The 16,164-nt window shown below is 45.8% G+C and overlaps 1 protein-coding gene across 4 annotated transcripts in view; it reads left to right on the top strand.

Moving 5' to 3' along the window:
• HOPX (HOP homeobox) overlaps positions 1 to 15,866 on the top strand; it is a 29,558-nt gene extending 13,692 nt beyond the window's left edge. For 3 of the 4 annotated variants that reach the window (XM_028506863.2, XM_036020941.1, XM_036020937.1), the window contains 2 exons: positions 7,717 to 7,873; positions 15,060 to 15,866. In XM_028506863.2, the coding sequence (XP_028362664.1) occupies positions 7,730 to 7,873; positions 15,060 to 15,137 (222 nt within the window). In that variant the 5' untranslated portion in view covers positions 7,717 to 7,729 and the 3' untranslated portion in view covers positions 15,138 to 15,866. Of the gene's footprint in view, positions 1 to 7,096; positions 7,300 to 7,716; positions 7,874 to 15,059 lie in introns of those variants that run through there. The other variant, XM_036020934.1, reaches the window with a different exon arrangement.
• Positions 15,867 to 16,164: the final 298 nt, after the last annotated feature.

Genomic DNA, 16,164 nt, shown 5'->3' with positions numbered 1-16,164 from the left:
GTATTATTATCTTCCGTTTTCACACAAGAAATATGGAAGTTCAGCAGTGATGTTTTGAGTGATTTGCACTCAGGACTTCTAACTGTTTGACCTTTTCACTCCATTAACTTAAATTTCATTTTGCTCTTAATTCTGCTGGGTTTCCCGAAACAGGGGGCCTCTAGGCAAGAGGAAAGAGAATCTAAAGAGGAGGACCTGGACAGCAGTAAGCTGAATTAGCAACTACACAGAGCACATACAGACACATGGAGCTTAGAAAAAGGCAGCCCTTCTACTGAGCAATGCAATCCCAGAGCAGGGCTGAGACATCGAAAACCAAACCTTATGACACCTTTGCCTGACACAACTTGGGGCAGTGAGAGGCAATTGGGATGGGATGGTCCCTGGCGACCAGTTGGAATGACATGAATTCAAGCACGAGTTGGCATCTCAGTCTTCCTGCCTCCCTGCATCAAGTGCAGCATTGTGCTTGTCAGTGTGCGCTGGCCAGTGGTTCTGTGTGTGCCTGGAGCTGTTACACTGCATCAGAGGGTCAGAGCTCAGATCTCACTGGACAGACTTGAAAAAATGTCCCCAATTTATCTGCACCTCCAAAAATGGAGTCAGAACAAAAATTGAAAGGGGAGATTCCATCATCTCTGTTGCCTTGGTGTCTAGCAGACACTAAGGCTTTCCCGGGGGGTGTGTGGAGGTCTGCAAGAAGGCTGCAGCCGCAACTAAGGGAGTGCGGCTGGAGAGACCACAGTAGGTGAGCAACGGACTGGCTACACCAGAAAGACCAGACCCCAGTCCCAATTCATCGCTAAAAGTGACGGTGACAAAATTAGAGCTAAACAATCCAAATAGGTGATTCAGAGATATTTTTGAATTTCTTTAATTTTATTAATCCCCACTCAAGGATATGTTTACTGATTTTAGAGAAAGAGAAAGGGGGTTGGGGAGAGACACACACACACACACACACACACACACACACACATTGATTGGTTGCCTCCTGTGTACGCCCTGACTGGGTATCAAATCCTCAACCTTTTGGTGTACAGGACAGCGCTCCAACCCACTGAGCAGCCCAGCCAGGGCCCTTTGAATTTCTGTCATCGATAGAGCATAAGGAGAATATACAGTATTTTAAAAGCCCAAATTAATCTTGGTGCTAACGACACCACAAGCTGCCTTTACTGCTGTTGCCAGAATAGAAATCCGAGCCTTCCTCCGACTCTGTAGACAAGTTAGTTAGCCCTTCCTGATTGCAAAACAGGACTAATTCCATCCTAATTTCTCAGAAAGCATTGTGAAGGAAAGTACAGTCATACCAGCCTGCTTCTGGAATGTAGCTCAGCACCCGTGGTCATGGTACTGCAGTTCCACCACTTGAGTGCATTGTTGGATTTCACATGTTTACGTCCCATTTCAAACTCACAGTCTGGAAGTCTCTCTCTTTTACACCTCCTGTCCATCCCCACATTCTTTCTCCTTCTTTATTCAATCATTTGAAATTCATTTCGTGGTTTTTATTTAGAGACTTTGACATTTGATTTTTTGGAGATGGCAATAATTGATATGGTTAACACAGTTTTAAAGGGCAGAATCAAATTCTGACTCCCAGGAGCTCTGTAGAGGAGAAAATACCGTATTTTCCTGTGTGTAATGTGCTCCAGTATATAATGCACACCCATGTTTTTGGCCTAAACTTTCAGGAAAAAAAATCTTTCATTTCAATTTTTAAGCCGATTTTTAAAATTTACTTATATTTAGAAATTAAACAGATTATCATATTTCAGGGTATTATTTTGCCTACAGATATCCTTATTGCTTTCTAGAGTTATACTTTTAATGCATAAGCATAAATAAAAAATTAAAAACATTTATATAGTTACAGAATAACTAGTACTCATGTATAATGCGCACCCTTATTTTTCCTGCAAAAATTTGGGCAAAAATTTGTGCATTGTACACAGCAAAATATGGTAGTAACATTTCAAACACCATACAGACAAGGTCTGCTATAATTAGCTTTCCATACATCTTCCATATTGTCCTTGGTCACCAATGTAAGTAATAAGCTGGCCTGGAGACAAGAGTCAAAATTCTCAAAAAACCTCAAATCTCCTCTGAGCTGGAACAGGAAATACTTGTAAAAGTAAACAGTAAACATTTGGAAACTTTCAGCCCCAAGATGTTAAGCAGGCTGAAAATACAAATAGCTTCAAGAAGGATTAGATATTACTCATCGATAAAAAGAATGTATAAAAATAATAGCAAAAATATTAAAAGTTTGGCAATACGAGTGTTTGTGAGGATGTGGAGCAAAAGAAATACTACACATTGCTGGAACAAATGTAGTTTTGTCCAGCAACTTTGAAAAACAAGTTAATATTATGCTATAAAGTTAATGGCCACATACAGTTCTACTCTCTATGTATGTCCTAACCCTCCTAGATGTGCTTTGGAAGGCATATCTGAAAATGTTCAGAAAGGTGGTGTCCACCACAGAAAAAAAAGAAAAAATGGAAAAACCCAAATAGTCACAAAAGGAAAACAGCACTGGATATGAATGACCTTCTCCACATGAAGAAATATGGATGAATTTTGGAAGCATAGTGGTGAAAAAAGCAATCTGCAGAAGAGTTATATGTACTGATGCCATTTTTACAGATCTCAAAAACAAAAAACTTTAAAAGAGTGTTTTTTTAGGGAACCATACATATGCCATAGAACTAATTTTAAAAGCAAAGGGAGGATTAAAAAAGAAAATAAAAGCAAAAGAATGATTAATGCAAAAATTAGAACCTTGGTTTCCTCCGGAGGCAGATAAGCCAGAGGGTGGGACTAGGAAGGAAATACAAGTATCTTCCTTAGGCCTGGTAATGCTTTAATTTGTAAACTGGGTGGGGTTCACCCAGTGTTTGTTTAATTTAGGTTCATAACTTACATGTTCACTACATATAGCCTTAGACACTTAATAATCTTCCAGTGGAAATGAAAATGTTTACTTCCCTAGTCATCTAGGTAGACTTGATGGAAAACAACTCCCACGCTCATTCTGAAAATGTAATTTGGTGCCAACGATGAGATGAAATGGAAGGAAAACCACTGGTCCGGTCAAGGATATCTTTTAAAAAAAGAAATAAGTAAATAAATGTTCTAATTTCAAAGTAATAAATGTGAAAACCCAGAAAACTATAAAGAAGAAAACATTTTAGGTCATCTCTAGTTCCACAATCTACATGTAAACAGTTAACATTTTATTATATTTTCGGCTAGTTCTTCTTCCTGTACAACACTGGAATCCGTACAGCACTGAGAGAGGTGTTCTCCCACACGGGCTGCGAACCCTGTTTCCCTGCAGACAGCAGTGATGCTGTGTGTACATGGTACGGTCCTTGTCTCGTGCTCAGTTTTAAGTTCTATTCTATAAGCTGCCTACATAAATGACAACTGAGTTTTAGTATTTCCCTCACTGGAAATTTTAAGGAATTAGAGAAGGACAATCAAACTCAAGGTTGCCAAATCTTTTCCACTGTCATCGTTAGCTTCTAACTCAATTATGGAAATTTATATGATGGGGTGGAAGAAACTTTTCTTCTGATGGCCTGCTTTCTTAAACTCTGATCTCAACACAAGAATGCATTTTTTTGGAAGATTTTAGAAAGGGTTTGACATTATTTCTAATTTTTGAAACCACAGGAAATTGTCTTTTTGGTCATTCATAATTTTAAAGGCAATTTCCCTGTTCCTGATCATATATACAAAAGATTAATAGCATGCTGTTTACATCTTTATCCAATGTGTTTTTTTAAAGCTCATTCCTTAAAAACTACCCCAACCTATCTTCTAATCAACTGTTGAGAGATTATACAGTGTCAGAATTAGAAGATATTTTAATGCATCTCTGTAGGTTTAAGGTATGAGTTCTAAATATTTATAGCTGATTTTTAAGGATTGAACACCAAAATCTTAGAAGCGCTGGAAGGCTTTTTGTGTCTCTCCCACGCTGGATTCCTAAAATGTGGTTCTGATTCAGGAGACCTAGGGTGGTCTTAGGCATTTCTACAGGGGAGTCTGAGGCCCAGCCAGGCATGAGAACTATTGCTCTAAGCTTAAGGAGGTTAACCAATCAAAGACCAAAACAAAACTCTTCTTTAACCAGACCTGCGTTAGCCTGGGGAGGGAGATCAATCAATATTCCACTTTTGTGTGTCAATTTCTGAGAGACATGGCTTGAGCAATCCCCCTCCCAGCCAGTGCAGAGTAGTTCAGTAAGTGATGAGTGGGCAAATCTGCCGAGTCCCGAAGACCCACCGCTTTTCTTGAGGAAATGGCAGCACATTATTTTTTTTTTTTTTCACTTAAGAAAATACAACATGCTGCAAGAGCCCATTGCCTCCAGGAACTTCACAATGAACATAAAGGAAATTCAAGCTAAAGAAAATTGGGAGAAGGCCCTCAAGAATGATTCATTTGTTTTGTTTTGTTTTGCTTTGCTTTTGGCCAGCTCTCCATGAGATTCTTGTTTATGAGGAGTGTCTGCCACTGATAATCTTGCTTTCTTGGTTTGATATTAGTGGCTTTACAAAGAGGTCAGAAAGGCTGGGAGAGGGAGGAGAAGATGGTAAATGTGAATCAACAGCAATCTCTACAGGTTGCCAGTTGTAGCACTTCCTGTGAGCTAGTGCATAGAGGTAAATACCTTTAAAATAAACAGCTATAGGATTAGGGGACAAGGGTAAAGCTATCTGCCCAGGCCTTGGAAGTAATTTAGAAAAAAGCCAGCACTTTTCATTTAACCACTTTGGAAATGTTTATGCATTATCTTCCCTTATCCACTAAAGAAAACACGGCCACAGGACATGCTCGTCTTTGAACATTTCATAAGACATTAACAACCGCGGCAACAATAGAACTTAGGCTAAAATTAAAGTTTAAGGAGCTTCAAAATATTTTTAGTGCTTTTCATCTGAAATTGTTTAGACTACCTTTAGAGAAACTTTTCAACAGTTTCCTTACTGGAAAGAGCTGAGAAGTTTTATAAGGCCAAGGTCACTAGAATGATTTGCTTTATAAGTTTCCTTTAAAAGAAAGAGAGAGAAAGAGAAGAAACAAAGCAGCAGTGGCAGCCCTTGTCAACCACAGGGCACTGAAAAAAAACAGAGTTCTGTGAAGTAAAGTAGACCTGACTGCAGAGGTTAGATCTTTATCTTAATTTCTAGAAATCAGGCCTGTTTGTTTGATGTACCTTGGAGAGGTAGGTGCTTTCAAATGGTCCTCCCACAGATCTCCTCAGCAGCCAGCCAAGTCCAGGGGTCCTCAGCCAACAAACCCAGGCAATACTTGCAAGTCAGTCAGAGCCTACCTGTGAAACCTCATACAGATCCTATAACAGGAAGCCACAAAAATATAGTGAGGGAAAATATACCTGATTAAGTGGAAAAACATTAGCCGTCCTTGAATTATATAATAGCAATTAAATAATAGAAAGAGGGGAAGTGCGTGCATAACAGTCCTTGAATCTGAGTCCAGTTTAGAAATCTGTACATTTGGTTAGTATTTCTGAAGGACTGGGGATTCCACAAAGAAGTAGCAAAAGTTTTCAAGGGAGAGCCAGCATAACTGTGTCCACAGAATTAGATGGAAACTTTCTAGGGCAAGAAATAAAATCAGAGGCAGCAGTTTCCCCTGTTCTATATTCTTTTTAGGCAAGAGGAGCAGTGCTGGGTGGTTCCAGTGGGTGGCTGTGGCTTGGAGGGCGATCCCAGGGATATCAATGGCATTGAGGGCAGTCAGTGCCCATCGAAATGGCAGTGAGCCCCTGTCTGCATTTAGACTGTTGCCCTCCTGATTTTTTTTCTTTCTGCTAAACTAAAGACAGAATGGCCTGTTGAAAAGGATCTAGCAGAGCATGGGACTGAAACTGAAGCTAAGGCTTTCCAGTCTAGGGTACTGGTCACTAACTGGGCAACATGGGGAAAGCAAGTCTTCCTGGGCCTCATTCTTCTGCGCTGTTACAGGAGAAAACTGGAGTTAATCTCCAAAATTCTTTCCAGCTCTGAAGTTCTGTGTCAAAGAAAAGGGGTACACAGGTGCCAACAGAAGAGGAAGCATCTCTGGCCTGGCTGGGCCCGGTCCTAGCTCAGCACTGTGACAGGAGTCACTGCTACAGAATTTTAGGGGGGTGGGCATTGAACTCCCTAAAAACACAGAGAGATTTTCCTGTGGCCTGATGAGTGGCTTGAGTCCAAGACTCTCTCACAGTAGAATGGCTTCCTGTCCTACCTGAAAGCCCCTCCAAATGACCTAGAGGAGAGAGGTAAAGACATTCAGCTAGAGAGCCAGGGGTGCAAGTCGCTGTAGCAAAGGTAACAGCATTGCACAGTAGAAAAAGTGACATCATGCAGGCAGATCAGTGGAAGGTGGCTCTTCCCAGGCACAAACCACATCAAAGCATGCTCAGGACTGTACTGGATGGTTTTGCAATTGTTTGTTACAACAACAAACCAATGTGATTCCCACACTTGCACTTGTCTTTTAAGGTCAGCAATGTCAAGTTCTCACCTTTTGGTACCAAATCCATGGCCAAAATCTTGAAGACTCTAACTCATACCTGGATATATCTTGAATTGGGAAGAGGGACTGGAGGGGTGCACAATGCCTCTCTCCCCACCCCGCCCCCGCCCCTGTTTCGGGTCTACTTAGGGACGGAGAAGGCGCAGCCCAAGTCGTGTTGCTCCAGACTCTGCTGGAGCAATGTCTGGCTCTAAAGCAGGAACCCCAAGAGACCCTGGAGCTTATCATGGACCCGTTGTCTTAAAATTACAGGGGAAATCTGCGCTTTTAAAGGACAGGTGCTGTAGATTCTCCTCATTTGGGTTTTGGCTCTATCTTGGAAGTCCTCCCCTAGAGCGGACACATGGTGAAGTGGCCCCCTCCGTGCCCTGTGGAACAATGGCCAGGCCACGCGGGGCAGTGAACAGCCAGGTTGGCCAGAGGCCTCAGACTCCTGCCTAAAACTCGGGGTGGAGGGATGGAGGAGGAGGGTGCAGATTGCAGCGTGACTCACCAGCCGTCAGGTGAAAATCTCTCCTGATGCTCAGTTCCCAGCCTGGGGCACTCCGGGGTAAATTACGTCTCTGTGGACCTATCTCCACCTCTTTGCACCGGAGAGATTAAAAGCGCCGCCCCACCTTCCCCAACTTGGAGAAGTCGTTTCTGTCCTGTGGGCCATTGCTTCGGAAGAGGTGCGGGGTGTGCAGCCAGCCCTCCCTGGCGAGGTCCCCTTCACAGGCAGGACGACGCGAACTGGTGAGGCGTCCCCGCGGCGGACTCGGGTTGTATCCTCCCCCCACCGCCATCTGTCAAGCCAGTCCCGTCCCCCCCACCCTCCCCGCGGCCCCCTCTCCCCCGATGCTTTAAAGGGGGGGGTTTCAAAATCACCTCGCGCCTCCTTCACTCTTTCCTGAGAGCCGTGGGGCCGGCAGGGCGCGCGGCCTCATCTCGCTCCCAACCGCCCCAGACCGGGGCTCGCGGAAAATCGCTGTCAGGCTCGGGGGCAGGTCCTGCCGCAGCCCGCAGTCCCGGGGGACCCGCGCCGCCACCAGGCTGCGGGAGGGGACAACCCAGTGGGCAGAGGGCGCCCCGCCGCGCCCCACCCCCGTCCCCTGCGCGTCCCGCCCGCCGCAGCCCCGCTTACTCACCGCCCGGCTTCTCCTCCTCCCGCAGCCGCGCCGGGACCATGTCCGCAGAGACCGCGAGCGGCCCCACAGAGGACCAGGTGGAGATCCTGGAGTACAACTTCAACAAGGTCAACAAGCACCCGGACCCCACCACGCTGTGCCTGATTGCGGCCGAGGCCGGCCTTTCCGAGGAGGAGACCCAGGTGAGCCCCGGCACGCGCCCGGCACGCACCCCGCCTTTCCCCGTCCTGCCCCCCAGACCGCCGGGCAACCCTCGCCTGGGCCGTCTCGCTAAGGTGAGGGTGCCCCTCGCCCTCGCCTGGCCTCGCCGCCCTCTCCCGATCGTTCATCGCTTCTGCCCGCACCCCGGGAGCCCAGATCCCGCATCGCTGCCCTGGCCGCACCCCAGCTCTCGGCTCCCGGCTCCAGGGGCTGCCCGTGCGCACCTCCATCCCTCCTTGCCCGCCGGGGCTCCCCCAGGAGTCTCTTAGAAACCTCACGTTCATCCTTCCTTCTCCACGCTTTCCCAATCTCCACTACAGCCTGGGATAAACGCTCTCCTCCTTCCAGATAGGAGCGGTGTCCCCGACCTGCTCTTGCCTGGCTTTCCCGGGTCAGTTTCTCCCCCGGGCTCTGGGCGAAGCCTTTCCGAGAGGTGCCGCGTGCGCTCCGAGCCCAACGCTTTCAAATCTATTATCCGCGGGAATGTCAGAGCTGGAGGGGACTTGAGCGATCGGCTGTAAATTCAGTCAGTCCTCAGGTTTGGTAAAAGGGAAAACTGAGGCCCGGAGGGAGGGAATTGCCAGAATGGCACGGGTCGTTAAGCACGCTTTTCCCACCCTATCGCATTCCAGCTTCCCTTTACCTGCAGAGCTAAAATTGCATATAGCCGGGGTGATTTAGTTCGGATATTTAAAAATTCGCCAGCTCTCAGATTTAGCCTTTTTCTGGACTTTTCCAAGAAGGTAGACATCTGACATTACAGGTGAAAGGAGTGGAAGCAGATGTGCCCTGAAGTGCATTGATTGATTTACCTACTTTTTAAAAAAGATTTTATTTATTTATTTATTTTTAGAGAGGGAAGGGAGGGAGAAAGAGAGAGAGAGAAACATCAATGTGCGGTTGCTGGGGGCCGTGGCCTGCAAGCCAGGCATGTGCCCTGACTGGGAATCGAACCTGCGATGCTTTGGTTTGCAGCCGGTGCTCAGTCCACGGAGCTACGCCAGCCAGGGCTCAATTTACCTGCTTTTAAAACTGTGTGTTATCTTGGAAATTGTTTAGGGTAGAGAATGAAACACTACCTATGACTATTAACCTCCAAGTGCAGTGTTGGCTCCTCCAACCAACTTTTTACATTTTATTTATGTGTTTGTTTATTTAGTAACCCTGCCTAAACTCTGAGTTTTACTTTCCCTTTGGTCATGGAAAGACAGCTATGCATGATAATACCACTTGGAGCTGCTCTAGCATCTTTCCCACGGGAGCCCAAAGCACTTCGCGCTTCTAGTCTCAGCTCTAGCGCAGGATATCCTCGTTCTTTCCATTGCATGGACCAGAGCATCCGACACTTTGTCCCCTCCTCCCCGCCAGCCACGCTCAGGTGAGGCTTGAAAGCTTGTAATGGGTGCTCCGGCGGATCCTAGAACTAAGACCCTGGACCCCAGTCCACAATGATTTTTTTCTAATTAGCCAGGCATGCTTTGGGTAACTTGCCTCTAGAAAAATCCTCGTTGCTAGGTTAAACAGAAAGTCACACATGCCTGTTTTTAGCAAAGGGAACAGCAGAACTCAGTAGAAGGTGATTTACTGTAACCCAAGTCTTTACAGCTCATGTTTCTTGGAACCCTCTGAGGAGGCAGCCTGCTGAAGTTTTATCATTTAATAGCCCACACTATATTTAGAAAAGAAGAGGGATCACAGAGACGATCGTTACTCATCTTTTAAATGGAGGGTGCGAATTTATTGTGGGCACTGCACCAAGTAGGGGTCTGAGCTTTCCTCCTCTGCCTCTGATTCTCCCATGGTGAATCACCACCATTCCCTTGGTGATTATTTGCCTGTAAGGCTGAATAAATGTTGATCTTTGTCATGGCTGATACTTGCCAGGCATTCTTCCAGGCACCCTCCAAGTATTAAGTCTCTTATTTGCCACAACAATGCCGTGTGGTATGCACTATTAGCCCCATTGTATAGATAAGCCCACTGAGGCACAGAAAGGTTAAATAACTTGCTCAAGAACACAACTAAGGCCCTGGCTGGTGTGGCTCAGTGGATTGAGCAATGGCCTGTGAACCTAAAGGTCACAGCACATGCCTGGGTAGCAGGCCGGTTCCCCAGTTGAGTGTGTACGTGTGCAAGAGGCAACTGATTGATGTTTCTCTCCCTCGCTTCCTCCTTTCCCCTCTCTCTAAAAATAAATAGATAAAATCTTTAAAAAAGAAACAAACTAACTAAAACCTAAGAAGTAACAGAGCTGGGATTTGAACCCTCATAGCTTAGACATAAGCCAGACTCCTAACCAGTATGCCACATTATCTCCATAGAGAAGAAATGCAAACAACTTAGTGGACTGTGAGGAAAACACTGAAAATTTAACTTATATTTCTTCCTGAAAAAAAATCTATGCATTAGATGATAGTCATCTCGGGCTGTATTCAATCTTTCCTCAAGACTGACCTTATATTAGAGAACTGAAATGAAATCACGTGAGGGGCAGGCAGAAAGGGCACCTGCTTCTTTCTGTGATGGAGGTCAGCCACTTCAGAGCCCTGCGCAGAGGGGCATCTACCCTTCTCAGCCAGCTCTTCTCCTGTTTCCCCTCTTCTCCCTTCCTCGAATAAGACCCAGCCCTGAAATGAGTGGGTGTGGGGGTGAGTCAGCCTTATGGCAGGGCCCCTGGCTTCCTTTTCCTGCCATGGGGGCCAACACCTCCTTCCTCCCTGAGGTTGCCACAGCTGGGCTTGCCTCTCTGTCTTCCTGCATAGACCCGCAAGGAAGCATCTGAAACCCCGGGGCTCGGAGAGAGGCAACATTTAGCAGGTTTAGGGAAAGAGGATTCCAAGGTAACCCTCTGCCATCCCCACTGGTTGGGTCTCATCTTCCAACTGCCCATTCTTTCCACCCCCACCCTCCTGCCCCCTTCCACCCCTTCCCAACCCCTCCCACCCCAGCTTGCGCTGGTGAATGAGAATGGTTTCTTCTTTAATCTTCTCAAATAACACTTACATTTTTAAAAAATGTCTTCTTTAAAACAAGTATCTTCTGGAGACATTATGCCAATAATAAAATTATTTTTCTTTATAGCAGGCTTTGCAGGGACCCTTTAAATTACTTAGGGAGGCCAGGATGTGCTGGGCCTACACACACATACACGGTGCCTGGTATCGGCACACCCCCTGTTTCTAGTCTTTATTGTAGTGTTGTCCCTTGGCACAAGGAAAGGTCATGAAAACAATTTTTATTTCCTAGACCCGATTCCCTCATTTCTAACAGCCCCACCTCCAGAATTGGCATCATATTCTTCATTTTCCTAGAACAAGTAATAGTGGAAGAAAAAGAAGCACAAGATGCTCCTGTGAGATAATAAACTAGAGTTGATTCACATCTCTGGTACTTTGGCAGGGGCACGAGGGACTGAAAAGGTGAAATGTTCTGTGACCGGGGGCTTTGATGACCTCTTTCTAACTGTCCCAGTGTAGGACCCTGTTCTCTGCTTGGGGTGCGGGGGGGGGGGGCGGGGGAGCACCTGGAGGAACCTGGAGTGACGTGAAGGGTGACGTGAGTGGTGATCTAATGGAAATAACTTTTTAAGTTGCTTTTGCTGGGATCCTAGAATAGGTTTTTCTCAGGACAGTAATTTGACATCTCCTACATTTAAATTAGATAAACTGGACAGAATGCCAACCCCTGTATCTTTTTTGTTTTGAAGTCAGTGTTAGAAGCCTCTGGGAAAGCTCTTTCATCAGCCCCCGGGGAGGCTGAGGTGATCTGGCGTTTTCTACTGTCGCTGACTCGAGCCCAGTGTACCTGGCACTGGTTCTTAGAGAGGCCTCCTCTCGGCGTCCTGGGACTGTTCCCAGAACTCAGTGGTTTTAGTTGTTCGATGTTTTATCACTGGAATAAAGACCTCTAAAGGTCTCCCCCTGAAAAGGATGAAATGTTAGTTAGTAGAGAAAAGGACAGGAACAATGTGATTTTGCCTCAACCCCTCCCCACTGCAGTGTCTAATTATCATCTGTTCACCGGGAGTAAATAAATCTCCATCAATGGGCGAGGGTCAGGAGGGCGTTCAGTTGTAAGCAAGCGAGGGATGAATGTCTTTCCCAGGGGCGACAGGAACAAAGAGGAGAGAGATCGTGCCAGGTGGAACATTAGTACTGATGTGAGTGAGTTGCGGTAAGATTCAGCTCTGGGGAGGGGAGAAGCAAGCAGGGTGTCACATGGGTTTTGTTGGGCAACAACTGGTTTGCTAATTTATTCTATATGTGTACTTGATTTCAAGTATGTGTCTTTAGAAAACAGTGGAGCTTTTCTTGAACTTCGTCCCATCCCCCCAGGGCTAGGGTTCAATTCGTGAAGCATCAGGATGCCAGGTCACCGATTCAGAAGTGCGGTCCTGGCGGAAGTTATTTGCAGTAACTGTACATTAATATTCTGCTTCACTAACGGTGTAAAGATGTGGGTGGCTCTTCTGAATGAGGCCAGCTCAATCATTCTGTCTTGAATGAATCCTGATAGTAAAAAGAGACTGTCCTCTTCCAAGTTTTAATTAGTCAGTCTTTAAAGCTCTGCCTTTTATTCAGCTTTGGTAACTGGAAATCCCACTGAATCAGACCTTGTGGCCGTGCAAGCCCCCCACAGAGCTGCCTCATTAGTGAAACGGGAGCCATGCTGCTCTCGCACCAGGTTTCGGAGTTAACTGAACACACACATGGCCTGCGGAAGAAAATGGTGCCCACTTTTAGCAGCAGAACTTTGGCTAAAGCCATCCATCAAGGTTATATGAGGTCTCTCTCCTTCAGGTGGGTTAACCCCAGGAGTGAAACATGGCACCCAGAGAGCAACTCCCAAAGAGAAGGCTTCCCAAAGGGTAGTCAGCTGTCTCTGGCTTTAGGGTACTTTCCTCTGTGGCCACCCCCCAGTGCAAAGATGTGTAAGACGACTGATCTTAACAGCTATGTACGGCATTTCAGTGTGTAAACCTGTACAGTTAGGGCAAGTTGTGGGCATGGTCCCATGCTGTGCAGCCAGCTTAGCCTTGGTGCGGAACCCTAACCTGTCTTATGGCCTCACTTCCTGCTAACTCCATAGGCCTTGCTCCTTGGAAACACTCCTTCTTCTCTTGTGGCTCTCACCCTTTCCTCTGATCTTGAGCTTATGCCAAACTGCCTTTCAGCTCGCTGGATCTCTGCAGAGATGACATTTCCCCAGCATGGCCTTAGAGGCAGCCTATTTGTTCTGAGGTTAAATGTGCAGCTGGGCAGGTGTCCATCTATGCTAAGTCAGAGCCCTCTTGATGTTCTTTATTGCACCGTCTCCATCAGCACCTCCCAGGTCTGGCATCCCGTAGCTGTGCTCTTTCTGCCCCCACATCTGCTTACCCCTAGAATAGGTAAATTTTAGAAAACCCAAGAAGGGACAATGGAGCACCGTGCTCCCCCCTCGACCCCCACCACCAGCTAACATCTTCATTAACAGTGGAGCTGACTGGTGCTCTATTTTAAGGGACTTCCTCAAGGTCTCATAGTCAGTTGGTTACAATAGAGCTTCCTGTTGGCATGGCCCAGGACTGCAGAGCCCCTAATGGTCGCCTGCCCAAGCAGCTGGCCTGTGTGCACCAGTGGGACTCGAAATACCAGCATTCTCGGTGTACACCAGCATGTGCGAAGTTTGGGAAGCCCAGGGAGAATAGAGCCTGTAGGTCCCATAGATCCTCTCACTCATCCTTTCCCAGGTGGACCACGCTTGCAGTGTCTGTTTCTCAGCAGGCCCTCTTCCAAGTCTCTCTCTCTCTCTCTCTCTCTTTTTTTTAATCAGTTTCCTCCTGGCGAACCTGGTTCATGCCCTAGTCTTTTTCCCAGTGTGGGTCTCCTTAGCTCCTCTTTGCAAGGCTCCCTACCCCTTTGGGAGCATAATAAAGGCAGTCCCTGCCTTTCCTTTTTTTTTAATTTTTAAAAAATTTCTATTCTTGATTATAGAGAGACAGGAAGAGAGGGAGCAGGAGAGGGACAGAAACATAGATGTGAGAGAGAAATATCAATCAGTTGCCCCTCGTACATGCCCCAACTGGGGACCGAACCCACAGCCCAAGCCTGTGCCCTGACTGGGAAACAGATGGGCCACCTTTCAGTTTGCAAGATGACACCCAGCCAGCTGAGCCACACAGGAGGGGCACTGCCTTTCAACATGTAAAAATGTTTTTGCCCTCGTCTGACACCATGTGTATAAGCATCTCATCTGGGGCCTTCCTTAAATCCATGACCGCTTTCGTGAGGTGTCAGTATTTGGGTCACCAACAGGTGGAAGATTCACAGTAAACTGGGAGGCCCCACTTCATCTTCTCTCATCGCTCAGCAGCCTCAGAGCAGGGGAGAGTGAGTCAGCTTACTCCCTGGGTCCCCAGGAGGAGTTCTCTGAGGATGTCCAGTGCTTGGCTGTCCATATTCTTCAACAAATACTTGCTAAGCATTACGGATGCCCAAGGCCCTTGGTGACATCAGCACACATTGACGGGACATAGCAGTTGTTGGCATCTATCTGAGGAGATGCTTCAATTTCTTTTAGTCATTCAGTAAACACTGATTGCTCTCTAACTGGTAAGCCCTTGTGCAAGGGGCTAAGAATGTAACGATGATAAGATGAATACAGTTTCTGCTTTCATAAATCTTATATTCTAGAAAAAAATGCAGATTAAAAAGGAATACACAGGAAAACAATTACAGATATTTTACAAAGTCCTAAGATGGATAGAGAACCTACTTTAAGTAAAGTGGTCAGGGAAGGCTTCAGACAAATTTCTATTTAAACTGACACCTGAGGATGAGAGGGACATCCTGCGTGGTCGGGAGAGGAAAAGGGAAATGGAAACAACTGTACTTGAACAACAATAATATACATATATATATATATGTGTATATATATATATATATATATATATATATCTCAAAAAAAGAATTTAGATAGAACTTTTTAAGCATAAGAAATAGCATGTGCAAAGGTCCTGATGCAAGAAAAGTAAGTGTCACAGTGATAACCATCCCCCCCAGATATATTCCTTTCTCTCTTTTTTTCCATTTGGACCTCCGAGCCTCCCTTTCAGAAGGGAATGGACATTCTTTTCTCTCTTTTTTCAGTATGTGACTGGTAATTTTGCTCATTTCCCTCCTGCAGAAATGGTTCAAGCAGCGCCTGGCCCAGTGGCGGCAGTCCGAAGGCCTCCCCTCAGAATGCAGATCCGTCACGGACTGAGAAGATGCCGGGCACCCACAGCTTCCCTCCATGAAGACCATCTGCTACTTCTCTCCTCGGCTTAACCCAGCTGTTTTATTTTTTTAGTGTAGTGTTGTATGTTCCACTGGCAGCTGTCCTGCTATTTAACATGATGTTGTATTTTTTTAATGTATATAACTAGAAAAGAAAATAACGATAGGAAGCTTTGTGCGGCTTCTGTGTAAAGCAGTGGCTTGGCTGGGAAAGCGGTGTGGCTTGCATTTCCCTTGGGTCATGATGACGGATGGTGTGAAAACCACCTAAGTTCGCTTTTGATCATCACCTCCCAATAAAGATCTACTTTCAACATCCATCTCAGAGCAGGCAAGGCCTCTGTTGAGAAAATAACATGGCCAAGAGGGAGAAACATTTCCTTCTGAATCTACTTCCCTAAGTTGTTTTCCTTACAGTTCATTTAATACATTGAGGGTGAATAAGAATACAGAGGAATATTTGAGTCATTCAGATTTCATAAAGTAGTTCCTCGGATTAAAGATACATTAACTTAGAAAGAACCCAGTTAAGCTAAAAGAAACTCCGCAAGTAGCAAGACAGAAAAGCAAGTAACTAACAAAAAAAAGAATCCACTAAAGTCTTTAACTTACTTTATTTAAATGTGTTTGTTAAATTTATTTTGCTAAACAAGATGAACTCTTTGTCTCTAAAATGATATTCTAAATAAAACCTTAACTTTTTGTTGAAAATGCACTGAGTGACTCCTCTGAGGATTTTTACTGAATAATAAACATATCAAAGAAACATGGAATAGTTTCAACACAGAAGCAGACTGACAAAGGAGCTGTTATTTTCCAAATTCACCCTGTACAAAGTGTGGCCCAGAACTGGCGGCATCAGCGTTAGCTGCAAGCATGTGAGAAGCACAGAACCGCAGACTCCAGTCGGGACCTACCAAAGCAGAGTCTGCATCTTTAGCAAGGCCCCTGGTTGGGGTTCCGCATGGAAGTCTGAGCAGCGCTGTTTGTTCTCCAGGACTCTGCAGTCCATT

The sequence above is a fragment of the Phyllostomus discolor genome, chromosome 1, assembly GCF_004126475.2.
Source record: "Phyllostomus discolor isolate MPI-MPIP mPhyDis1 chromosome 1, mPhyDis1.pri.v3, whole genome shotgun sequence".
Taxonomy (NCBI): domain Eukaryota; kingdom Metazoa; phylum Chordata; class Mammalia; order Chiroptera; family Phyllostomidae; genus Phyllostomus; species Phyllostomus discolor.
The sequence above is the reverse complement of the archived record's forward strand: the minus strand, read 5'-3'. Positions and strand labels throughout refer to the sequence as shown.